Source organism: Gymnodraco acuticeps, unplaced genomic scaffold (genome assembly GCF_902827175.1).
Source record: "Gymnodraco acuticeps unplaced genomic scaffold, fGymAcu1.1, whole genome shotgun sequence".
Lineage (NCBI taxonomy): Eukaryota > Metazoa > Chordata > Actinopteri > Perciformes > Bathydraconidae > Gymnodraco > Gymnodraco acuticeps.
The window spans coordinates 151,327-177,575 of NW_022992067.1; the positions used below are offsets into that span (position 1 = coordinate 151,327).

Below are 26,249 nucleotides of genomic sequence, written 5' to 3' on the forward strand. Positions count from 1 at the left end.
TGAGCAGAGGCTGTGAAGGTGGGGGGCGGAGCTCTGAGTCAGATCAGCTGCAGTCAGCAGAGGCTGTGCAGCTGGGGGCGGAGCTCTGAGTCAGATCAGCTGCAGTGAGCAGAGGCTGTGCAGCTGGGGGCGGAGCTCTGAGTCAGATCAGCTGCAGTGAGCAGAGGCTGTGCAGCTGGGGGCGGAGCTCTGAGTCAGATCAGCTGCAGTGAGCAGAGGCTGTGGCAGATGGGGGCGGAGCTCTGAGTCAGATCAGCTGCAGTGAGCAGAGGCTGTGAAGGTGGGGGCGGGGGCGGGGCTTTTATACGCGAGTAGTGAAAACACTTCCGCATAGTCTGCTCTCGTGTATCCTCCCTTTCGTCTCCTCTGGAAGCTTCCTCCATCACCCCCTCCTCCTCCGTGTGCATTTCAGCAATTGGGACGTCCTTCAACATGGCGTGTCTTGATCGATTTCCGGGTCAAGTCCGGAGGAGGGGGAGAGAGAAGTCGAGCAGGGGTATTGAGATGAACCTAAGAAGTAAACACTAAAGGGGAACAGCAGAAGACAGACAGGAAGTAAACACTAAAGGGAACAGCAGAAGAAGACAGACAGGAAGTAAACACTAAAGGGAACAGCAGAGGAAGACAGACAGGAAGTGCACACGAACAGGAACACAGCATGGACTCTGCAGAGCTGAAGGACTTGTTAGTGGAACAGAAACTGTGAACAGACTCTGACAGTCACAGAAATCTCCATCAGTGTGGCTGTCACAGCACTCCCAGCTGTTGCTATGCAGTAGATGGACTAGAAGTGGGAAACAACATTTTATTTGTTCATATCAATAAAAACTGGTTTAATTCAATATATTGGGTCAAATCATTGATTAACTTAGTAATAAGCGGGATAATGTGCAGTAATCCGGTCAATATGGCGAAAGGAACCCTGAGTGATCAGGATCTGTCATTCAGGATGTTTTTCACTATTCTGAATTGTTATAGCAACACAATTGGCACAATTAAGGCATAAAGGCAATAGTGCAAACCCAGCAGCTGGAAACAGAGCTACAAGCTGGAGCTGCTGCTACACTTCCTCTCTCTTTCTATTCTCTGGAGAGGCTCTGGCGCTCCCTGTAGGAAGGCTTTTGGGTCGGACAGCTCAAGGGTGTTGTGGCTTGGCCTTGGCCAGGCCTTGATTTCATTTCATGAGCAAGTTGAAATATTACATTGGCATGTCAATTATTTAACACTGAAGACACCGTTTTGGAATAGTTGTTTGTGTAGCTGTGATGATGATGTCCCTGCTGTACTCTCCTACTGCTTAACAGCAGTCATTTCTACAACATATGTGAATGTGATTTTTTATTTTTGCAAGCATTGGGGGAGCAGCAGTTGCTCAGTATGTAGGGACTTGGCTTGGGAGCTGGGCAGCAAACCACCACACTGCCCCCCAACCCCGGGCCTCTGCAGCCCACTGCTACTCACACAGGAGAAGTTAAATGTACAGTCTAAATCTTACAGTGTGCGGTCTGCATGTGTGACAATTAAAACACAGTACTGACTTCCTGTTTTCTCCACCAAACTAACTATACTACTGACTACTAACCTGCTACTGATCCCTTTACATCCACTCATTACAAAAAGATACGCTGATATAGAACTTGCTTTTGACAAAAGTGCAAATGAAACCATTTGGTAAGAATAGGACGCACCTTAACTCTTTCTCCCCCCCTTCTCTCCCAACATGCACGCACGCACGCACAAACGCACACACACACCACACTCTCTCTCTCTCTCTCTTTCTTTGGACAAGTTGTAGAGGGGCGGGGCTCTGATGTCCATAGTAACAGTGCTCAGAGCAGGACACAGGGACAGTCCCCGCTCTTCTTTTTCCCTGTGTGATGAGCTTGGGGGGGAGGACTCTCCATCTCCTGAAACTTTCTGTGGATGAAGAACATAAAGAAAGATAGGAATGAGTCTTTCTAAAGTTGACTCCCTGGTCATGTGTGTGGGGTTGTCCCCTTGATATTACACAGTGTAATTTGATTGAATTTTGATATACTGAATATTAATAAATGCAGGTTCAAACTTAATAAGGTCTAAGTAAGAAGAATCTTAGCGTTAAACTGTATAGTCCCGTACTGTAGCCACTGTTTTCTGCTGGTAGCTGAGTCTGTAGACTTGGCTTTGGAACCAGATGATCGCTGGTTCAAGTCCGTGAGCAAGGTGCTCCCCAATGCAGAGGGCAAATGTTACTATGTGTGTGTCCATGAACATGTGTGTAACCAGTAAAGAGGGTTTCATGTATATTCATCTATTTTTTATTATTAATCAGATTGTAAGGTAAGACCATTTTGGATGCTATCCTGATCTCCAGGACCTTAAAATGTAACCAACTACATATTTTGATATTTCTATCAAATATAAATAAAAGGTTAATACATTCTTACTTCCCATGTATTAGAAATGTATGTATTAATTACATCAAGTCATCAATACCAGTCAAGGCCTTCATTTCAGAGTAATGATTTTCATGCTTTCAAGACTTTTTAAGGACCCGCAGGATCCCTGTACAAACCCGTGTGCAGTGTTTTGGCATCTAACAAGCCTTTAAACATATATTGACCAACTGCACCTGATAATTTGTACCAGCTCCAAGAAGCATTCATCCACGTTGTGGCGATTTCTTGGCAGAAGCCTCCATGTAGTGGATCCTGTTCTCTCTGGTGAACGCCTGGGCATCCTCCCCTGGAGATCTGCACACAGAGCAAACTCAATCTGATCCACTGGCCCGCCTCCTGTCACTCTCGGTCCCCATGAGAGATAAGGCTTTTTTTTTATACAAATATAGGAGGATATATGTCTGGGACTAATGGCGCTTTTCCACTGCAGGACCAAGCACGGCTTAGTACGGTATGGTTAGGCCTTGGTAGGTCAGGCTCACTTTATGCTGTGTTTCCATTCCAGTTTACCAACTGGGGGTAATAACTATAATAACGCAGTGTAGGCGGGCGATCGGCTGTTCGGCGGGCGGAGCGACGCTGCGTTTAAAACTGCTGTGACGTCATCTTCAATGCGAACCACAAAACATCAGCCGTTAGCTGTTAGCCCTCAAGCTCACAGCTCCTCATATCTGTTCAGAAAACTAGACAAAAGTTAAACAAGTACAAACCACAGACTGTCTGTGTCATGGAGAATACAGTCGCTGCTTTATTTATGTCTGTAGGCCGTTGTTGTGAGTGTGGACGGTCGGAGGCATATACTGCGTTAGCTTAGCCAAGCTCCATTCAGAAAACACGCATTCTTAAAAAGGTTTTTTCGCCTGCCGTCTGTCTGTCTTGTCAAAGCATTAATTCATGGTTTTTACTAACCGGTATCAGTATGGTTGTACTTCGGCATCATTTTTGAACGTTGTATTACAATGAAATCACCGTAAAAATATGTTCATGTGTCTGTAGTTGTAGCCCCCTTGCCAGCGATTCTCTCTGACCATTCAGCAGTCGAGAGTTGTTTACGGTCTCTAGCTTAGCATATTCAGCCAGGTGGTTGTGCCCAGGTAAGAAACCTCGATTTTGGAGGGCCAGAAAAAAGGTGAAAAAGTAGCCCTGAGCCGGAACCCCGTCCTACTTGCTTGCAGTGGAAAAGCGCCATAAGTTAGCTTTCCCTCAAACACAACATAACTAAATATAAACAATTCTACCAGGTTAATGTGCTGTTGGAAGTAGACCTGCCAGGCCGTAAAAACCATTTTGCATTAACTGATTATTATGGAGTATTATGTTGATGGCTGTAAATAATGACACCGACAGTTATTAGATTGGTTCCATATAAGCTCATTTAATAATACAATTAAGCATGCTGCAGGTTGTGTTTTGTTTTCACATTATGAAAGCCCTCCACATACACTGCATCCCTGCTCACCAGAGAGCCTTTCACCGAGGCAACTCAACAAAATAGGTAAAGAAAGTTTCCCCAGCAGTGTTAATTTCGTCAACGAAAACTATGGGGAAAAATGGTCGTCAACGACCTTTTTTACATGACTAAGACGAGACGATGACGAGCTAAAAATAGATTATTGATAACGAGAACTATGACGAAATGTATATTTAGTTTTCGTTGACGAGACGGGACTAAGGTGTTAATGGTGGACTATCGGACATTCAAAATGCAGCATATTTTCCCCCAAGTGTCCATCTTGCCTGTCAAAATGCATCTTACGTTTCTAACTTGCAATAACATTATTTCCGCTCTCTTCACTCCAGAAGAGCAATCTCCCTGTGTCGCTCTGTGTTGCGGGGGGCGGGGCGGGGGCCTAACAGACACGCTGCAGCGGACACAGAGATCTGCCGGGGACGGAGCGTTCAGAGAGTATAGAGACACTCTACAAGGCTCGATGTGGAAAAAGCTTGTTTGCCATTAGTGTTTTCGCGTTAGCGCGTTGACACGAGTAGAGTAGTCTGTCCAAACAGCTGGCCAAAATGCGTCATATTCAATCGGAGAAATGCAGAATTGTCATTGTGCAGATTGGTCCATTTCAGAATAATATATATGATATGTTTATAATGATTGATCATGAAAGTGTTCTCAAAGCTGGTGAAGGTGCAGCTAGTTTGAATGACTTTGTATACTGCAGGGTAGCTGGTGGATTTACTCCAGGTGGAACTAAAGTCTGATTCAACACTTGGTTAGATTTCACATCATTCATCCACATCTGTGAAGTAACTAAAGGGATTAAATACATAGTGGAGGAAAAGTACACCATTTTAACTCTGAACTGTAGTGGAGTAGAAGTACTAAGTAGCAAAACATTTAAATGTAAAGTACAAGTACCTCAACATTTTACTCAAGTACAGTACAATATAATAACATAATTATACATATTTTATTTATTTATTTCACATGTAAATAAAGCAATGTTAATTCGGTTAACAATTTGTTTAGGTTTGTTCCCTTTAAAAATAACAAAAAGTACCTACAAGAATACCGTTAAGGTACCGGATCGATAAGCAGTTTCGATTAAGACTAGTAGTACCATTAAAAACCCTTAGCGATACCCATCCCTATATATTACACAAGTAAAGTGTTAAGAGAGTGAAATGTTGCTTTACGAATTTTCAACACTTGATTGCTGTCACAATTGATTCAATGTCAGAAACCTGTATTTGCCTAACTGAATTAGTTTAAAGAGAGAAAACATTTTGACTAAAAGTTGACTAAAACGTTTTGAGTTTTCGTCGACTAAAACAAGACTAAAACTACGAAGGATAGGAATGACTAAAATGTGACTAAAACTAATGATCATTTTCGTCTAAAGACTAAGACTAAATCAAAAACAGCTGCCAAAATGAACACTGTTCCCCAGGTAGCAGAACAACCAGAGGAATGTTATCCAACAAAAGAGCCCTGTTGATGGAGGGAAAAAAGGCGCAGAGAAAGCATTATAAAAATGTTCTCTCTACTAAACTACATCAATAAACAACAAACCTTCTATTTATCAAAACCAGTGGATGTTTGCTCTGCCTTCATCAGAGCACTGAGTTTGGGTTACTGATCTTTGAGATTCTTTGGTCACTAGCCATGCTGCTACAGTAGCCATGTTGCTAACGATGTTGTAGATTGATCTTGTCAATAGGAAAACAACGGACAGGACATGGGTTTTTAGTGGACCTTTCCCATTTATCTAATTCCCCTCCTCGACTCCTATCCTCGTGTCTTAGTCCCGCCCACAGGAGATGAGAGCGGAGGAGTCGAGGAGGGGAACCGAGGAGAGAGGAGGGGAAGCAGCAGGCGGTTAGAGAAATGAGAACTCCTCTCTGAGCGGTCATTTTAAAGAGACGTCCATTAATGATGACAGGAGGCACAGCAGCCCTCTGTCTGATGGACAGATGTGTTCATGACCACTTATATATTTACTTTGATTCATTCACAGTGCGGTATAATGAGACAATAACAGGCTACAGATGCGGACACACACACACATATATTTATATATATTACAATTTCAGAATCAAACAAGTATGAGAGCACTCTCATAATAACGTAACACTATCAGAGACTGGATATATCCCCCCCCCTCTCTGGTCACTACAATGGGGAAATGAAATTACGAGCCAAAAGTTTTATGCACCTGTATATTACTGAGTGATATATATTATACACACTGCTCTGCTTTTTGCACGGACCTCAGCAGCTGTTCTCACTGTAAACATTGCGTTGCGATTAAAGCAGTTAATAAAATATAAAAAACAGCCTAATATCCAGGGGATGCAGCATGCAGAGCTGTCATTGGTTGAGATCAGTCCGGCCGTGCGTCACGCCTCTTTTAAACATCACTGTTGCCAGAAATACATCCGCGGAGGATACATCAGTGTTTCCTCGGTTATAGCTCCTCCAGAGAGCCTCCTCGATGCTCGATCCTTGATGCTTGATGTGCATTTAGTAGGGGTGTAACGGTTCACAAACATTTCGGTTCGGTACGTACCTCGGTTTTTAGGTCACGGTTCGGTACGTTTTCGGTACAGCAGAAAAGATTATCACAAAACATAAAATATTTTTTGGGGGTTTTTAATTATTATTAAACTGTGAATAATGTATTCACTCAAATACATTTCGATGAACTGAAATAATCTGTATTTGAACTTTACTGTAGCCTACTAGTACTCACAATACATAAAATATTAGTTTTGGGTTGTTCATTTATTAAACTGAATATTCACTAAAATAAATACAAAATATAATAAAATAAACATTAAGGTGCAGCATTTCGATGAACTGAAATAATCTGTATTTGAACTGTACTGTTTTCATGTTTTTTTAAAGAAAAATGAACTTGTCCACATTGCTTGCCGAAAGGGCAGATCTGCTGGCACTAACAATGTCTCCTGATGTGGAGAACACCCTCTCTAGGGACAGTGGCAGCAGATACAGCCAGGTAGCGCTATGCTAACATGGCAACATAAGGATACTTGGTGTTTGTAATAGCTTTGGCTCGGTCTGAACTTGTTCGAGTGGTGGAGGCTTAAATGCTAGTGGGAGTTGGGTTTTCACTTCAGTCTTTTTTCTTTTGGTACTGGTGATATTCACGTTCGGGTGATGCCTTTTCAAGAGTGTGCAAGTTTGATGTATTGCCAGCCGCGTAACCGATTTTAGTTGAACAATGCCGACCTGTCTTTGTCCGTCATCCTTGTACGTAACTGCGAAACCAAAATGTTCCAAAACCGGAGACTTCAATGATGCTGGAGGATTTTCGAGCTCAACTTTATCTGCGTTCGCCATTTCCTCAAATGACTGACTAAATTTGAACGCATCCCTCTGACCAGCTCTCATAGTATGCCTCTCGTCCAATGAAATGACTTGCTCGCTCTATGACGCGTTGAACACAATGTGAGCAAATTACTTTATAGGATATACATATTTTATACATATTTGTACTTTTATATTCGGCATTGTGGGAAACGGTATTTCGATCTCTCTGTCTGTACACACAAATTGAAAGATTGACAATAAAGTTGACTTTGACTTTTTGACTTATAAAACAGCCTGTCCTAGAGAATACAAAAGTGGCTTCAACAAAGATTATATTGTCACAGAAATAAAGAACCTGAACCTGATTGCACAACAGCTACATCTGAAGTCCCAGGCTCCTCCTATAGAACAATGAATACCATCTGAAGACACTAGGGGGGGTTCTATTTACATTTGTATGTTCTTAAACTCCCTGAAACTTCCAAATCCTGTGAAATAACTGATCCGTTTCCCTGACTTGCACTACAGTATTTTCCAGGAAGCAGGGATAATGGAAAGCTAGCGACTCCATTAAGCTGCATGAGGGTACTGACCACTCTCTGATGCTCCAGGTCCGCCTTGTTTCCAACCAGCACCATGGGGAAGTCATCCCGGTCCTTCACTCTCAGGATCTGCGTGTGGAACTTCTGAACCTCGTGGTAGCTGCCAGGGGACACAGGGAGTAATCAGCACGGTGTCAAGAACCACACAATCATATGCATTCTGATCACAGGAAGGAATGTGTAATATACAGATTGACACAATATGAACCAATCCAATCAGCTCCGCTTAACTCCCATTACCTGCCCCGGTCGTTGAGTGCAAACACCAATAGAAAGCCTTCTCCTGAGCGCATGTACTGCTCCCTCATCGCTCCAAACTCCTCCTGACCGGCTGTATCCAGGACTGAGAGAGAGAGAGAGAGAAAAATTAAGACATTAACCCTTTCATGCATGAATTATGAAAGCCTCAGTCAGGATTTTTTTACCAAGTGTTATTATTGCTCTTGGGGCATGAAAAACAAGATTTGAACTTTTTTTTTTTAATCTAGTTTTTTCAAAGAGATTTGTATATGTCCACTCAGGTGGACAGTATGCGTTAAGGGTTTGAACTGAAGAGATGTACATTTTGAAAAAATGATAAATAAAGATGTGCAAACTTAAAATTACATTATAATAACATAAGTATGTTGATTTACGGCCCAAAAAGATATTGCAGATGAAGTATTTTCAAGAATAACCAGGGCCAGGGGCCAATTTGAGGCCCCACGCACAGTTATTTGATGAGTGCTAGTGGAGCCTCGCAGCGGCGAAACCGTGCCGTGCCACCCTAATTGCGCCACATAAGCGCATAGGTGCGCCTCAGGTGAGGCCCCGCTCCACAAGGTGTGGCCCCCTCCACAAGGTGAGGCCCCACACAGTCTGCATGACCTGCCTGTAGGGAGGGACGGCCCTGGGAACAACAGCAGCAGTAGCAGTATGAATTGTAGTTGAAATATAGCCAGTGATGCATGACGTCCACTGTAGTGGAGAGGTGGTTAATCATGATTTCCTGCAAACATAACATCAATACTTTGATCATTTATGAATTATATGATTCCTTAGTTGTTACTTGATGTCACCACATGTTTTATACCTGCAGGGGACGCTTTCCATAAAAGGATTGGCAGGATATAGATGGGTGACTTGGTCCATGTGGCTTTCTGTCATCCATCTTGGTTTAGAGACATGTATGATGCACTTACACTGACTTGGCTCTGAGGGGCAGGGTATGGGATGATGCAATAGGGTCCTATGTAGTGGCTGATGGTGCAACTATGCAAAAAAAAACCAATGCATATACAAGAAAACGCCTTTTGAATAGCTGTCCACTGTAGTGACCTCTATGCATGAAAGGGTTAATACAAAGTCCTTTGTTATCTCCTTTAGGACACACTGGAGCATCCTTTACGAAAAGGGAAGGAGATCATGCTGTCCCACAATACCTTGTGGTCGCAACATTTACGGTTACACAACATTCGGCCGTTCACGGAAACAACCGATCGTGGGCGAAAAAATGATATCATGGAAATTAAGGTACTTATTCAGCATTTTAGAACGTATGCAGCAACTTGCTTAGGTGCTTGGTTTTTAATGTTCAACACTATAATGATCAAAGGACAAATATGAACTGATCAAATAAAGTCAACATTTCAGTGTTTACTGACATGTTGGGGGTTTCTTAAACATGTTTGAATGGTGATATACACAGTGATGGGTTAAGGCCTAACAAGTTCATAATAAATACATTTGTATTTATCTTGGAATATTTTCATACAGTCATTCGTATTGGGCTTCATGTGGATTAATACGTGAGGACCGGAGGGGGGGGGGGGGGGGGGGGGTGATAACAAAAAGTTTCACTTTCCTTTTTTATTTCAATTCCAACTTTGGTCATGAAGAATATGTTTCTCTGTTGTCCACATTCATAAAGCATAAAGCAACAGCATCAGAGCACGGTGCAGAGTCTCTAGATGAGTTTACAGTAGTCCCTCGTTCTTATTGAACATCCATGTTGTAGTCCGCTGTATAGAAAACTGTAGTTTCCATAGTTTCCCCACAGCAGCAGACGCACATTCATGACGTCCGCTGGAGCATCATAAACACGTCGGATAGTGAAAGTGCAGTCGATTCTCTAAAGTACCGCAGTCTCTTCTCCTAAGTCCTTTTGAATTCTCCTATCCACTATCCCTTAACCCCGTGACATTTCACTCAGAGGTCAAGGGATAGTGGATAGGAAAAGACGATAGGAGCTGATTTTTGAACAATTCGACTGCAACCGTACAGTGACACAACATTCGGCCGTTCACGGAAACAACTGATGGTGACAAGAAATGCAGATCATGTGGTTACGGTGCTTATTAAGCATTTTACAACTTATGTCATCATTTGTTGAAGTGCTTAAATGTTTTGAACTTTCAACACTTTATTAAATCAAAAATAAAATCAGGTAACAGTTTTACACTGAGCTAAAGGAAAGGCTTCTCTCACAATTTCACTGCAAACACAGAGAAGAAGAAGAAGAGGCAAAGTACAGTGTTTGTGAGGTCAGGTGTACATTAACTGCCGGTTATGATCTTCTTTTTAAAATAGAACACTTATATATATATATATATACATTATGTATAATTCGTTATTTTATCAGAGAAACAGGTAATTATGGGCAATCAGCTGTAAAAACAGTCCCTGTGGTGCATGTGTAAGTGTACTGCATGCTGGGAGAAGTTGTGTTGAGCTGGTTAGTGGTAGTTTGAAGCTGGGATTCGATACCAACCCAACACAAATCCAAACAGGACTTGAGGTTGACGCATGAAGTGATTTTTGAATATTATAATGCATGTGACAATACTATACTATATCGGACTGTCGGCCATATTTGATATTCACACAGAAGAGCGTCATCACAGGGTGTGCTGCGTGTGAGGTGACTCATGTAGGAGGGGGCAGGGCAGCACACTGCTTCACTTTAGTGTACGCTTCTTCCATCAGAAGATTCACGTGACAGAGCTGAGCAGGTGTTCTGATAAACCTGTCAGAAACCAGCTGCTGTTACTGCACATAGTTCCAGGACCCTCACAGACTCTTCCAATACTCAATTGGTGTACACTTTTTAAGTCTATTTACTTGGTTGATATAAATGACATATGTACTTGTTTACTTAGAAACATTTACAAAGAACTAATGGAAATGAATTCCATTCATAAAGACAAAAATACTGATACTATCACTACTACTATGATACTGTTTACGCACCAAACTCAGTCCTTGAGATACCTTGTAAAGAAACAGAGACACAATGTGGGAAGTTATGTTTTAATCTCATCTTAATAATTATCTAAGTCTTTGAGGTTTTCCTTTAAAGCAGCTGATGTGATGAGGCAGGACCTGGACCTTAACATGTTCCTGCTGAGCTCTCTGTGTGTGTGTGTGTGTGTGTGTGTGTGTGTGTGTGTGTGTGTGTGTGTGTGTGTGTGTGTGTGTGTGTGTGTGTGTGTGTGTGTGTGTGTGTGTGTGTGTGTGTGTGTGTGTGTGTGTGTGTGTGTGTGTGTGTGTGTGTGTGTGTGTGTGTGTGTGTGTGTGTGTGTGTGTGTGTGTGTGTGTGTGTGTGTGTGTGTGTGTCACCCTGAACACCACCCACTGCTACATCTGTGCACAAATCACTATGAGACATATTGTGTAGCAGATAACTAATCTAAGTGCTTTTAAAGATGGCTTATAATACTTCAGTTCAGCAGAGAAGCTTAACTTGACTTTGAGTGGACAGTAATGTTTGTAAAGAGGAAGGGAGAACATTCAGAGGGTTCTCACAGTGGACTTCAATCCACAGCGCAGTAAACCAATGGTCTGAAGAACAGCCAGAGTCCTGGAAACAGTAGCTGTACACAGGATGATTCACATGTGTGTGTAGGGAGACAGCAGTGTGAGCCAACCCCAGCCTGGCTTCCTGCACACTGGCCAAGCACAAGTCCTAACAAGGGAATTCAAGCTCCAGAGAGCAAACACTGTCACAGTGCAACACACCCTCAGTGTTTTAAACAAAGCCGTACACACACTCTGACAAACATTAAGAAGTACGAGCCTTACTGTCCAGCCGGGTCTCCTTCCCCCCAACGGTGCAGATCTTGGTGTAGGAGTCCTCGATGGTGGGGTCGTAGTCTGACACAAAGTAGGACTGTGGGATACACTCAATGTTAATAACAAAGTACTTCTGTTTATACTGCTCAATACTTCAACAAGTACCTGGCTCCATAGTGACAGTTGGAGATTGGACTTTAGTAATTGCTAATGAACAAGTATTTTATGGTCAAGGACAATCCTAATGATACTGGTAATAACATTCTTTATAATGACCGTGTGCCGATGAGAAGAATCTCAAGTCTTCTCCAATACAGCATGATGTTTATTTTGTAAATCATGGTCCCATTTGCAGTAAAAGAGATGATAGCATTGGTATGCTTTAGGGCGGGTCTTCTTTGTGATTGACAAGTCAATACCACGTTTCAGTCCGGTCTGGAATTGTCTGTGTTTTTGTCCACGAGTTGGTCTACTAAATGTGTCCTGTTCACGTGAGTTGCTCCAGGTTAACCGACTGTGTCTCACAAAATGCCAAGTCCACAAACCAAAGGACGACCTCACGGTGGCAACGTCCGCTTTTATATTCACTCAACAGTTTACCTAAGTTCTAGTTTGTTCTTTAGTTGCTTTGTAAGAACAAGTTGTATTTAATGTTAATGTATGTTCACTTGCATTTGCCACAGTCACTGGGTAAACGTGGCTCTTTGGAGCAATGGCTGCCCGGGCAATACAATGAATTGACTAGCAGCACGATGAAGTATATGACATTTGTAATTAATACAAAATAACAATTTGCGAATGCGTGTTGGGGATAAAAAAAAGTTCCTTCACTGTTAAAACGGAACACAAAGGGACCATGTGCGCACACATAGTGAAGAGCAGAACGGTCTGCATCTCATCACCGAGCCAAATGATCTGGCTCAGTGAAAAGACACAATTCCCATGAACCACTTCATAACTCTTTTACTGGCCTTGCCCGTAGCTGGTAACAAAGGGTCATGGTCTCTTCTGTGTTGTGGTGAGGCGATACGAGCAGCCAATCAAAGTCACACAGGTGTGATGTGATTAACATCACAGTGAGCCAGAGCTACAGAGCTCACAGGAACATCCTCTGTGTGAGGATTACTTCATGAAATACTTTAACAGAGCAACTTTCAGAGGATGTTCCGTTCACTGATAAAGCTGAAACGTTTACTTCATTACATGTAGTATGTAGACAGATTGCACATAACTGGATTAGGTGAGGTGAAAGCTGTTATGGGATGTCAATAAAAAACAATGTTGCCAAAAGGCTAAATCTCGTATTGAAGTGAAAGTAATAACACTTTAGTGTACAAACGTGGTAGGCCTACATGAGGTATGTATGAGCATCACATCTTGATACTTCAAAGTTCAGGAAGTAGTATGCAAAATGTCATTTGATGTCTAATTTAAAGAATATGTAACTAGTGCTTGAGTGCAGTTTGTTACTTTCACCACTGATGCAGAGCAGACTGGCGGTAGGCCTCAACAAAGACTTAAACATGGCACACACAGAGGACAGATGTTACAGATGTTTCATACCTGGATGAACTGGATGGTGAGGGCGCTCTTCCCCACCCCGCCCCCACCCACCACAACCAGTTTGAATCGTTCTTCTTCTGCACTCATCCTGCCTCTGGTCCGGCCCTGTTCCGATCAACCGCCCAGCAGCACAACAATCCAAAGTAAAGTAGATCCGCCTCTTCACGGAATGTGAGCAGAGGAGCGCGGCATGGACGACTTTAGCGACAAAATGGAACTCCTCTACCTGAAGCTCATGTCCTATCAGTCCTGGCCACAAAAGTCCCTGAGTCCACCGCCGCTCCGCCGAAGTAAAGACTAAGATAACCGAGCTTTAGCTTCAGGTTTTGGGCTGAACAAATCCGTGGAGCTGCTTCTCTGCTCGACCTCCAGCTTCTTCTGGGGGCGGGACTGCTTCCTCTTTTCTTTTTTCTCGAGAAACTTATGCGCACACACACACACTCACACGCGCACACACTCACACCACAACACACACACACACACACACACACACACACACACACACTAGTCGGTACTTCACATACTTTAGCTTTCTTCTTAGTGAAATCTGATCGGTACGAATTCCACCATCATGTGTCAGTTTCCTTATTTGGTCATGTGGAGTGTCCGTGACATAATTTTAACCGACTGGCCCGCGCATTTGAAAAGCAGCACGAGGCCCGAAATATTTACTGTCATTATATTTATCCATAATAATATTACATTATTTAAATAAACAGATGTTGTCTCCTTAGTTTACCATCAAACTTTTCAGTAATGTTTGAGCTGGAACAACACATGTAAGTTGAGAATGAGAAACCACTTCTTCATGGTAAACTTTGAAAGGTTATAGTGACTATTACATGTTATCTGTAAACCGTGTACAGCCCTCTATGCTGGAGAAAGCTGCCCTGAGGCAGCACATACCTCCCTCTGGCCCCCCGCCAACAGGCTGCAGTCTTGCAGCCGCTGGCGTGCAGCTACATGTCTGACTGCAGCACAATATCCATAAGAACAATGACATTGACTCAGTTAAAACAGAATGAATGCTGCAATTATAATGACAATAATGTGATGAAATGTAACTTGTGTTACGACTGCTAATAATATAATAGCATGAGTTTATTAATGATATGGCAACATTAAGCTGATGGAATACAACCTCTTGAACAACCGGTTTGGTTAATCACTTTCATTCGTAAAGAAAATATAATACTCAAGAATGAAAGTCAAAAACAAACAGACTTACATCTCCACTGCACTGTTAAACTTTGTCCCCCATAGAACAATAAAACCTCACTGCTTGCCATACACTTTCCCTCCGGTCTGCTATGCTTCAATCTCTGTGTACAGTCCGTTATCCTTTAGGAACATGTAGTGTATGCGCAATATCAGCGAAAACAATGAAGGGGTTTCCACATCCAAAACCTTTGTAGTGTTAGTTGAAATCATTCATTAGTGATTACACTATATTCTCAATCAAACTGCCCCCCCACAGCCAGCCCCTGGTGTTCTGCATTGTACCTGCTTGATATCTGGACCTTTCTTTCAGCTGGCATTGGGCCCACTGTAGAGCTTTTTGCAGGCCAATAGATTGCACCACATACAAATTCTGACGGCCATTTTACCAGCGCACAAGTCTGCATGACTACACCCTCACCACATCATTACTTTTGCACTCCTGCCTTTCCTCACATCCCGCAGGTGTTCTGTGGAATGTGAGGAAGAAGGGGAGATTCAGAGAGAACACTGGCTTCTTAGGCAAGTAAAGGTTTAGAACAGAGGTAGTATTTTCTGGTGTCATGATTGTGATGAGTAATATGATACCTACAAACTAGATACCTATCTTGGGAAGTGCCGCTCTAAACCGCACTGATAAGAAGGAGATGAGACACGTTGGACATATCATGTTTAATCCTCATCCGTAAACACATCTCACGCAAGTGGGCAACAAGTCTTTTTAAATAAATGAATCTTATAAAAGTCACATTTTGCCAACACGATGCAATTGTGTAGGTGTTTATTATTAGTATAGTATAATCCTTATTTTCAGTTCTGCAATAAATAAATAGGAGACAGGAGTTCTCTCTCATGACACCATGCTGCCACAAACAGAAACAACACCCTCAGCACCTGTACGGCAGCGCAGGCTGTCCCATCTTAACTGGGGGGGACAAACAGCCCCCCCAGCAGGATCCTCTCCCCCCAGCCCAGCAGCTTGTTGAGCAGCCCCTGCTCCTTCATCTCTGATGTGCTGCACTTCAAGGGTGGGGGGGGCTGCTCCCTGTGCCTGGGGGGCCGTGTGGTACCCAGCTCACTGCTGTGGAAAGTTTGAGGTGTGGAGCTGCACTTTGCTTGCTGGCTGCAACCAAGTGTCCCTGACAGCTGTGAGTGTGAGGGCCTCTGCGGGGGTCTGTCTCTGTGTGGCCCCTGCTCCTCTGCTGAGTCTCTGTGTGGCCCCTGCTCCTCTGCTGAGTCTCTGTGTGGCCCCTGCTCCTCTGCTGAGGGCAGATGAGGGTCCGGCTGCTGCTGGGAGTTGAAGTTGTGGGAAATGGAGGGCCGGTGCTCTTTCACAAAGCTGATAAAGAGACAGGAAGTGGTTAGGGCCTCTGGTCTGCAGGGCTCACACACTCATGATATTCAACAATGATCCACGGTGTGGTTAGACATCAGTATTATTATAAAGAGCGCAACAGTTAAGGAACGTATCCTCTTCAGAACTCAACATGTGAATGGCCACAGAGGAGAGCATAGCCCACAGTTACATTTTGGAAGGCTTTGAACTGAAAAAATATATATATACATATATATATACCTACATATATATATATATATATATATACACACACATCATACAGTACCAGTCAAAAGTTTGGACACACCTTCAAATTCTAAGTCTTTATTTATTTTTTCTACATTGTACATTTATACTGAAGACATCAAAACTATAAAACACATATGGAATTATCTAGTAAACAAAAAAGTGTTAAAAAATCAAGAATATGAGTTATATTTTGCTGGCTAGAATGCTGTGGTAGCCATGCTGGTTAAGTGTGCCTTGAATTTTGAATCAATCACCAACAGTGTCACCAGCAAAGCCCCCCCACACCATCACACCTCCTCCTCCATGCTTCACGGGGGGACCACACATGCAGAAACCATCTGCTCACCTTCTCTGCGTCTCACAAAGATACGGCATTTGGAACCAAACTAATAATAATTATTCTTATTCTTAAAATCAATGTGGTGTACGTCTTTGACGTGCCTTTAAAAACGGTGGGCGGTCTTTAGGTGCTCCTCCAGCACAGGTGCTTCTCTTCACTGAGTTGAGTGGTTCTTGTCATAATATGGATTACAACAGTAGTCAAATAGGGCTTTCCATTGTGCACTACCCTACCTCTGCTCAACACAGAGAGAAGCCAAGAGTGTGCAAAGCTGTCATCAAGGCAAAAGGGGGCTACTTTGAAGAATCTAAAATACAAATCATATTCTGGATTTGTTAACACTCTTTTGTTAACTAGATAATTCCATATGTGTTCTTTCATAGTTTTGATGTCTTCAGTCTTAATCTACAAAGTAGAAACAATTGAAATAAATTAAAAACTTCGAATTTGAAGGTATTGCTAATGCCATTGTTTTTAAGTTTGTGTAGTCCTCAGTCTCAAATGCTTAAATTGTTTATGGAGGCATTCAAATGTAAGAGTGGTAAATGAACACTGAAAACTCTTTTGCATTAAGTCATACAGGGATGTATGCTGACATTGATTGCATGTGGCACAGCCCTACCTAGAAACATTTGACCACTGGATTTGAACGAGTGTTTTTACAGAGATGATGGATAATTTTGCGACATGTGAACAGAGTTCCGGCAGTCCTCTCACCTGCGCCACGTCCCTCTGCGCCCCCAGGTAGAGCCGCGGCAGGATGAGTGACAGGGGGGTCTCCGCGTCCCTCTCCCGGGACAAACCCATATCTGGAGCACAAAAAACACTGCATGTCAACCCTGCAGGCTTTTGTGAACATAATCACATTGTGAACATGTGCTGTTTTTTTCTATCTCACGCAAAATATCGATGTATTACTCACTGTAAGTGTTGGATATATTCCTGTAGAATCCCACAGCAGCTCTCCGTCTGCAGACTGTCCTCTGTCCTCACTCTGCGCACACTAACTGACTTCCAAGCGATGAGCTCATCCAGGGGCGGACTGGGACTAAAATTCAGCCCTGGAATCTGACCCAGTCCAGCCACATGTCATGTCAACGGGGGGGGGGGGGGAGATCAGATAAAATAATACAGTACTATTAGTTATTAGAAATCAGAGAAGAGAAGAGGGAGGACACTCCTCAGATGTCTTAACACATGGGACATCATAAAACAGTACACACACAAAAATCAGCTGTTTATTAGGCTGCAGTTTAAGGGACCTAAAAGAAATAAACAAGATTGTCTGAGGCGGTTTGTAAACCTAATGTTGGGGGATCAGCAGTTTCTTTAGTAGGTTGCTTTTTTCTGCAACTCTGTCGACGACCAAGTCATTGTCGAGGGACATGAGGATGTCTTTTTCTGTTGACATAAGCATGAATGCTTCCAGGTGTTCTTGTGACTGTGTGCTCCTTATTCGGCTTTTGATGTGCTTGAGTACAGAGAAACTTACTTCTCTCACAAGCTACCTGTGTCCCAGGCAGAGTGAGAAGAAACGTGTATCCTAAACCAAGGAGCTGATAGCCATCTGTGAAGAGGTTGTAGCGTTTCAGAAGTTGGTAGCAACATTTTGAGCATTCTTTACAAGAGTTGCACTGTTAGTTTAAAACCTCTGTCTCTTCTTCCTCACAACCAGAGCAAAGTCTTACTCTGTACTCTTCAAGTGCAGACATTTTAAGCCGTGGCCACTGGGCTGCCAGACACTTCAACTCAGACTGCACATTTGCAGCAGTTGCCCTGCTGTCAAACCTAAGCAAGCATTTGCTTAGATCTTGAAATGTAGAGTCAGGCAGAGCTTCTGCTGAACACACTTGGGGAACGTTTCTTGGATCATGGACAGCCAAGTCAGCATACAGAGTGCCGTGGGTCATGAAGCGTCATTTGATACTGTCTGTGACAGTATCCAGGACCTGGTTATGGACCTCTACTTCATAGGCCCTGTTTGCATCTGTCCATCTCTCATCACTTGCCATTTCGCCAGCCATCATCTTCCTTTTCCTGTTCCTCTTCAGTGGAAGTGTTGTTTCCAACTCAAGCTCACAGTCCTCTTCTGCCTCCAGTTTTGCATTTGCCCACTCAACAAAAGTATCAGCAGCTGTCTTCACTGTCATGACATCTCTTGTCATGTTCATCAGTGCATGTTGAGTGGAGAGGTGGAGGTAAACGGTACTCCACCCCCCCCCCCCCCCCTCCCTCCCAGTGAGCTGTGGTGTTCCACAAGGAAGCATATTAGGTCCGTTACTGTTCCTAATTTATGCAAATGACATGTCATCAGCTTGTGACTGCAACTTGTTCCTGTTCGCGGACGACTCAGCCCTGCTGGTCTCTGGCAGGAACAGGTTGCAGGTGGAAAAAACCCTCAGCTCGGAACTCGGCAGAATCTGCACCTGGCTCGCCGATAACAAACTATCATTACACCTGGGTAAAACAGAGTCCATTGTCTTCGGTTCAAAAAACAAACTCAGCAAGACCGACGGCTTCTCAGTTGCAGTGGGTGACAATATTGTCACAAGGAAAGATGAAATTACATACCTAGGTTCCATACTAGAGGCAAACCTCTCCTGTGACAAAATGGCATCCAATGTAATCAAAAAAGTCAATCAAAGAACTAGATTCCTATACCGGATCTCCTCTCTGGTAAACAAAAACACCCTGAAAACTCTGGCAGGAGCACTCATTCAAGGGTACTATGACTATGCTTGCACGTCATGGTACCATAGCACCTCCAAGGCGCTACAAATAAAACTTCAAACATCGCAAAATAAACTGGTCAGACTACTGCTTGACCTTTCATCTAGAACCCACCTAACCTCTGCCCACTTTGACAACCTAGGATGGCTTAGAGTAGACGACAGAGTACAGCTACTTGCAATGGGCCTGGTCTACAAGATCCACTACACCTCTATGGTACCCATGTACATGTCAAAATTCTTCCCAAAGGTCAGTGAATACCATGATCATAACACCAGACACCTCTCTGTCTCACCCCACTCTCTGTCTCACCCCACTCTCTGTCTCACCCCACTCTCGGTCTCACTCTCTGTTATCACAAACAGTACTGTATATTTGTAGATCTGGTATGTCATAAATGTCTAGATGTAACAGTACTGTCTATCTGTATGTCATATATGATATGATGAATTAAAATGGTTACCCTGATGTAAACAAGACGAAAGTCTTTCTCTGGGTACAGTACAGTACAGTACAGCTCAAAACACACAATTGTTAAGGGGATGCGGATCCCCTTAACAATTGTGTGTGTGTGTGTGTGTGTGTGTGTGTGTTATAGCCCACAGTCTTCATGTGTTTCAGTGTGCAGCAGTGTCTTTCTCTCTCTCTGTGATGTCTCTGCTCCACCCTCTGTCTCACTCTCTGTCTCACCCTCTGTATCACCCCACTCTCTGTCTCACCCTCTGTCTCACTCTCTGTCTCACTATCTGTCTCACCCTCTGCCTCACCCTCTGTCTCACCCCACCCTCTGTCTCACTCTCTGCCTCACCCTCTGTCTCACCCCACCCTCTGTCTCACTCTCTGTCTCACCCTCTGCCTCACCCTCTGTATCACCCCACTCTCTGTCTCACCCTCTGTCTCACTCTCTGTCTCACTCTGTCTCACCCTCTGCCTCACCCTCTGTCTCACCCTCTGTCTCACCCCACCCTCTGTCTCACTCTCTGCCTCACCCTCTGTCTCACCCCACCCTCTGTCTCACTCTCTGTCTCACCCTCTGCCTCACCCCACCCTCTGTCTCACTCTCTGCCTCACCCTCTGTCTCACTCTCTGCCTCACCCTCTGTCTCACCCCACCCTCTGTCTCACTCTCTGTCTCACCCTCTGTCTCACCCCGCCCTCTGTCTCACTCTCTGTTATCACCCCACCCTCTGTCTCACCCCACTCTCTGTCTCACCCTCTGTCTCACTCTCTGTTATCACCCCACCCTCTGTCTCACCCTGTCTCACCCCACCCTCTGTCTCACCCCACTCTCTGTCTCACCCCATTCTCTGTCTCACCCCACTCTCTGTCTCACTCTCTGTTATCACCCCACCCTCTGTCTCACCCCACTCTCTGTCTCACCCTCTGTCTCACTCTCTGTTATCACCCCACCCTCTGTCTCACCCCACTCTGTCTCACCCTCTGTCTCACTCTCTGTTATCACCCCACCCTCTGTCTCACCCTGTCTCACCCCACCCTCTGTCTCACCCCACTCTCTGTCTCACCCCATTCTCTGTCTCACCCCACTCTCTGTCTCACTCTCTGTTATCACCCCACCCTCTGTCTCACCCCACTCTCTGTCTCACCCTCTGTCTCACTCTCTGTTATCACCCCACCCTCTGTCTCACCCTGTCTCACCCCACCCTCTGTCTCACCCCACTCTCTGTCTCACCCCACTCTGTCTCACCCTCTGTCTCACCCCACTCTCTGTCTCACTCTGTTATCACCCCCGTGATTGCAGAAGCTTCCTCTCACACATTTCATTTCTTTGTTAAAACCCTCAGCCGAGTGTTTGAGAGTCACGAACATTGATGTATAATAAGTTCCTTGTTTACGGCCCACAGTAACCTGTGTTCTGTTCTACATTCGTGGGGCAAAGACATATAACGTCTCATTGAGTTCCTGTAGCGAGACACTACAAGATTATAAATATAAAGGTTTATTTTTTGTATTATTAAGTTTATTGGATAAGGTTCAGTGTTGTTAAGTTATTGAGTACGTGTATTCAAGTACTGTACTTAAGTACAATTTTGAGGTACTTGTTCATTACTTGGGTATTTCCATTTTATGCTACTGTGTACTTCTACTCCACTACAGTTCTGAGGTACATGGTGTACTTCTCCTCCACTTCATGTATTGAATCCCTTTAGTTACTTCACAGATGTGGATGAATGATGTGAAATCTAACCAAGTGTTGAATCAGACTTTAGTTCCACCTGGAGTAAATCCACCAGCTACCCTGCAGTATACAAAGTCATTCAAACTAGCTGCACCTTTACCAGCTTTGAGAACACTTTAATGATTAATCATTATAAAACATATCATATATATTATTCTGAAATGGACCAATCTGCACAATCACTACTTTTAGTACTTTCACTATATTTTGATGCTAATACTTTTCTAGATTTTCTTTAAACATACATACTCTTTTCATTCTTAAGGCATACGTTTTAGGCTATTGATCCATTTTGATCAGGAGAAGAGTCAAAAGATGCACCTTGTCCCACAGGCAAAGCAAGCAGTGTTCAAAAACCTTTGTTGAAAGCTAATCAGTCTACCAATTTGTTAAAACCTAGTTTGATAATGAAGTGTTGTATGCAGCAGCATTGGACAGAGCCTATCTCTGGCACATTCCTCTATAAGATTTAGTTTTTTTAGGAATAGTTGTTCCACTGAGTCATAGGCTGAGCTAAAAAGGCAAAGCAACCTTTTTGAATGACTGTCAGTCTCGACAAAGCCATTATGGGGATATTATAGTAATGTTACACAAAGCCATTATGGGGATATTATAGTAATGTTACACAAAGCCATTATGGGGATATTATAGTAATGTTACACAAAGCCATTATGGGGATATTATAGTAATGTTACACAAAGCCATTATGGGGATATTATAGTAATGTTACACAAAAGCCATTATGGGGATATTATAGTAATGTTACACAAAGCCATTATGGGGATATTATAGTAATGTTACACAAAGCCATTATGGGGATATTATAGTAATGTTACACAAAGCCATTATGGGGATATTATAGTAATGTTACACAAAGCCATTATGGGGATATTATAGTAATGTTACACAAAGCCATTATGGGGATATTATAGTAATGTTACACAAAGCTAGAAATGTGAATACGAGAGCATACAGTATGTTTAGCATTGTCCATATAACTGCCGTTTGTATTAGTGCCTAGGCCAAAGGGGTTACAGCACACATCTACCTTCACGTAAGTTGGACTTCTCATGACTTTTTTCCTGCAAAATTCAAAGAATGTGCCAGAATTAAAGTATTGTTTGGCGTTTCCATTTAATTGGTTGAACATATACGCGTCGTGCATGTGCTGTACTGGAATACCACACGAAGACAGGAGGCGTCATATTGGATATATGGCATAGTTTTACTTTCACATCTTTTCATTACAGAGTAAATCTTAATTCTAACACAGGTATTGGACAGGTTCTTAACACTGATACACGAGGCTGCATTAGCTAGTGAACACTGCATACACACACACTCACAGAATGACTATATTTTCCACTACAAAGTTCAATGTCCTGTGATTGCCACGCAGCCAGAGAATGTAATGTAACCATGTATACCTGCTTACAGCCACATTCAATCAACACAAACACAAACATACCGAGTCCCCTGTAGATGCTTACATCATATCCTCCCCGACAAAATCAGTGCTTGTGCGTGAGAGGAAGCCAAGGAAGAGTTCCAGCTGTGGGATACTGTGTTGGTATTGATCTCTTCTTTAAATGTTGTGTATGTATATCAGACAGACTTCTCTGGAACTGGCTCATAGAATGGTTTTTGCGTTTAGCAGCATATGTTCATCACTGCCTCATGACAAACTGTTATATCCTTTACGTAAATGATCTCTGTGTGCACTTCTTCATAAAGACAAATCAAGGAGTTCGACATAGACAGTATTGTAGGGTCCTCTGAAGCCATGATAGCTCTGATATAAAGTCACACCCTCCTGCGCTTAATCAGAGGTGGGAAACTTAACCACACATACATTTGACCAGTTAGTCCTTGTCAATGAAGTCTTCTCTCTTTCTAAAGCATGCTGCTTTAAGTTGCTTACTATGAAAGAAATATATCACCTCTGCATGGCATGTTGTATAGAACAACAAATCATTTCAATACATAATTGGGCAAGCAGCACAAAAGTGACATTTGATTTTCCCCCAAGTGTTCTCAGAAAGAATGTTCCAGTTGTATAAGAGACGACTTGCTAAGCCTCCTACAGACAGCTGATGAGAAACTCAGGGTCTAACCGACTGTTTCTCGCTGCCAGGTCGGACCCTCAGCCGCCGTCTACAGTCACTCTGTGCCTCCTCTCACTCTAGGGGTTCATCACAGGCATTTTACACAAGCAACATGGGAATGTTTCAGAAAGCGATAAAGTAATACACTGGCACATATTTACATACAGATCAAAAACATAAACAAGTGTACTGACTCTTTGAAATGACAGGTAACTCATCACATGGCTGCCAGGAGAGGAATTATCATTCGGGGGCGGGGGGGGGGGGGGGGGGTCAGCGCATTAAGTGCATTTTCACTGGGAATGCTTGACGGAAATGAGTGGGCAGCGGCAGAGTTCTGGACCCTCAGGTCTCACTTCATTAGTGTTTCCACCAGAACCACAAGGAAACGTGGAGGCCTTATACTAGTGTGTGAGAGGATATGAGTGTGTGTGTAATAAACAGCCTCACCCATTTATCTTCAAGGAATGCTCTAACAGATCAAATTTGGACTCTTTCTCTCTCACACACACCATCGACACGCGCACACACACGTGTGCACACACACACACACACAGAGATGTAGCATCATGTTAATAAACAAGTAGAAGATGGACTGGAATCAGAATCTGGGACAATAAAATAACAATAATATTGCCGCTGCTGCTGTCAGTGGCTGCTTTTTCCCTTATGTAGGTTACACCTTTATGTACTCAAAGATTATTTGTTGGGGGGAGGAGAGGTCGCTGGTAGGGGATGGTGGGAGGACTGGTGATGGGGGGGGTCCGGACTCTAGAACTGTTCAGCCAGCAGCTCGCACAGACGCTTGGAGACGGAGTCCTTACTGCAGCGCAGAGTCAGACGGTACATCTGCACACACACACAGAAAAAAGATTTTTAACAGAGACATTTTTAAATGCAGCCCAAACATATGAACGGGGTCTGAACATTAGAGTGGTGATGCCCTCTCTGAAAGCCCAATAGGTGTTTTAGTTTTCAACTATGCATGGTCCCTGCTAATCAAAACTAAAATCTATATAAACGAATGTAAACTAAAGATAATGTACATTTAAAAAGTATATATTCAAACAGGGAAGGACACTGCTCGGTGGTGACTAACAGATTGGCTGGTATTCTTGGATAGAGATCCAACATTTTGAAAACAATACCAAAGCAATCAGGAAAATGACAAACGGAGACTGGTCCTGGTTTAGCAGACATTTGTGAGGTTTGTGAAGAGGCACTTAATGGTCTACTTTGGTAGAATTTGGAATGCGAGTATGTATAAAAGTAGCACTGAACCAGCTCAGTGTTTCTGGTCAAATCTAATGAACTATAAGTAAGGGGATTGGAAATTGACCACACATTAGATAGGACATAAAGCAGAATCATATATTTGAGTCAGGGCTGGCAAAGCGATAACAACACGTTAACGCAACTTCATTTTAATGCCACTTGTTTTTTTCAGGAAATGGTGGTGAGTAACGGTTGGATGGCAAGCATAGATGTTTGAAGAGCACTGGATTCAGCGGATTCATCAAAGTTGCTCAGTGAGTACACAGTTCTGGGCCCAAAGAGCGTGAGCACCTCCCTCTGACATCCCGCTCTCTACTCAGTCAGATGAATGGAGGGGGAAAATAACTCGGTATTCAGCTTTTAGCGTGTTTTACAACTTTTAGACACTGAGGATATAAATAAGGGCTATAAAAGGGTTCGTACCGTGTAGTGTTTTTAGCTGAAAAAAATGACAAGCTGATTTACAGACTCCCAATGTACGTCACAGGGAAAAAGTATTTTTGAGCCCAAATGACGTCACGGAATACAATGTAAGTGTAGTACCGATGTTTAGCCACTACCAACATTTGTTTCAATGGCCGGCGCACTTCCTGGGGGCTTGATGGCGAGCAGAAACAAGCCTCAAAAGAACAGTTCAGCTCCAAAAGCCCCGCCAGACGGTTCTCCACAACACCACTTTGTTTACTGTCCACGGAGTACGTTGACTCTTTAACACCACTTGCTGGCCAGGCGTACAGCTGATGAATGTTTTAATAAATTAACCTAAATGTGTCTTTGTTTTGTTGAAATAATAAGGAATATACAATCGGTATAAAGCAATCCTATTTGTCCAATGTTGATAAGACTATTTAAACTTCAAAAATATCCCTTAGTTAACTCTCATGTGTGAGTGAGTTAACTATGGACATAATGCTATTAAATACCTTTATCTATGGACAACCCAAATCTATTTATATAGCCCCATATCACAAATGACACATTTGTCTTAGGGGACTTTACAGACTGTACAGAATAAGACCCCCTCTCTCCTTAGACCCTCGCAGAAACAAGGAAAAACTCCCAAAGAGAGCCCACAGTAAACTAGGGAATAAAAGGTGGAAACCTCAAGGAGAGCCACAGAGGAGGGTCCCTCCTCAAGGAGAGCCACAGCGGAGGGTCCCTCCTCAAGGAGAGCCACAGAGGAGGGTCCCTCCTCAAGGAGAGCCACAGCGGAGAGTCCCTCCTCAAGGAGAGCCACAGCGGAGGGTCCCTCCTCAAGGAGAGCCACAGAGGAGGGTCCCTCCTCAAGGAGAGCCACAGCGGAGGGTCCCTCCTCAAGGAGAGCCACAGAGGAGGGTCCCTCCTCAAGGAGAGCCACAGAGGAG

At 43.4% G+C, this 26,249-nt stretch overlaps 2 protein-coding genes and 1 long non-coding RNA gene across 3 annotated transcripts in view; all 3 read right to left on the bottom strand.

Annotated features, from left to right (window-relative positions):
- Positions 1–1,126: 1,126 nt before the first annotated feature.
- On the bottom strand, positions 1,127–13,848 carry LOC117537131 (ras-related protein R-Ras-like). The gene is given in 8 exon segments (XM_034202278.1): positions 1,127–1,917; positions 2,612–2,661; positions 2,663–2,724; positions 4,001–4,003; positions 7,811–7,923; positions 8,064–8,166; positions 11,883–11,970; positions 13,437–13,848. Coding segments are annotated over 8 exon segments (594 nt in total). The 5' UTR covers positions 13,524–13,848; the 3' UTR covers positions 1,127–1,829.
- A 1,490-nt stretch (positions 13,849–15,338) lies between these two features.
- LOC117537132 lies at positions 15,339–18,061 on the bottom strand. Its single transcript, XR_004567678.1, has 3 exons — positions 17,502–18,061; positions 17,297–17,388; positions 15,339–15,993 (listed from the first exon to the last, which is right to left on the bottom strand). It is a non-coding gene; the product is annotated as an uncharacterized LOC117537132 (long non-coding RNA).
- Positions 18,062–22,711: 4,650 nt separating this feature from the next.
- The window catches only part of ap2a1 (adaptor related protein complex 2 subunit alpha 1), a 43,326-nt gene continuing 39,788 nt past the window's right edge, over positions 22,712–26,249 (bottom strand). The window contains 1 exon segment of the mRNA XM_034202273.1: positions 22,712–24,459. Coding sequence (XP_034058164.1) covers positions 24,382–24,459 — 78 coding nt within the window. The 3' untranslated portion in view covers positions 22,712–24,381.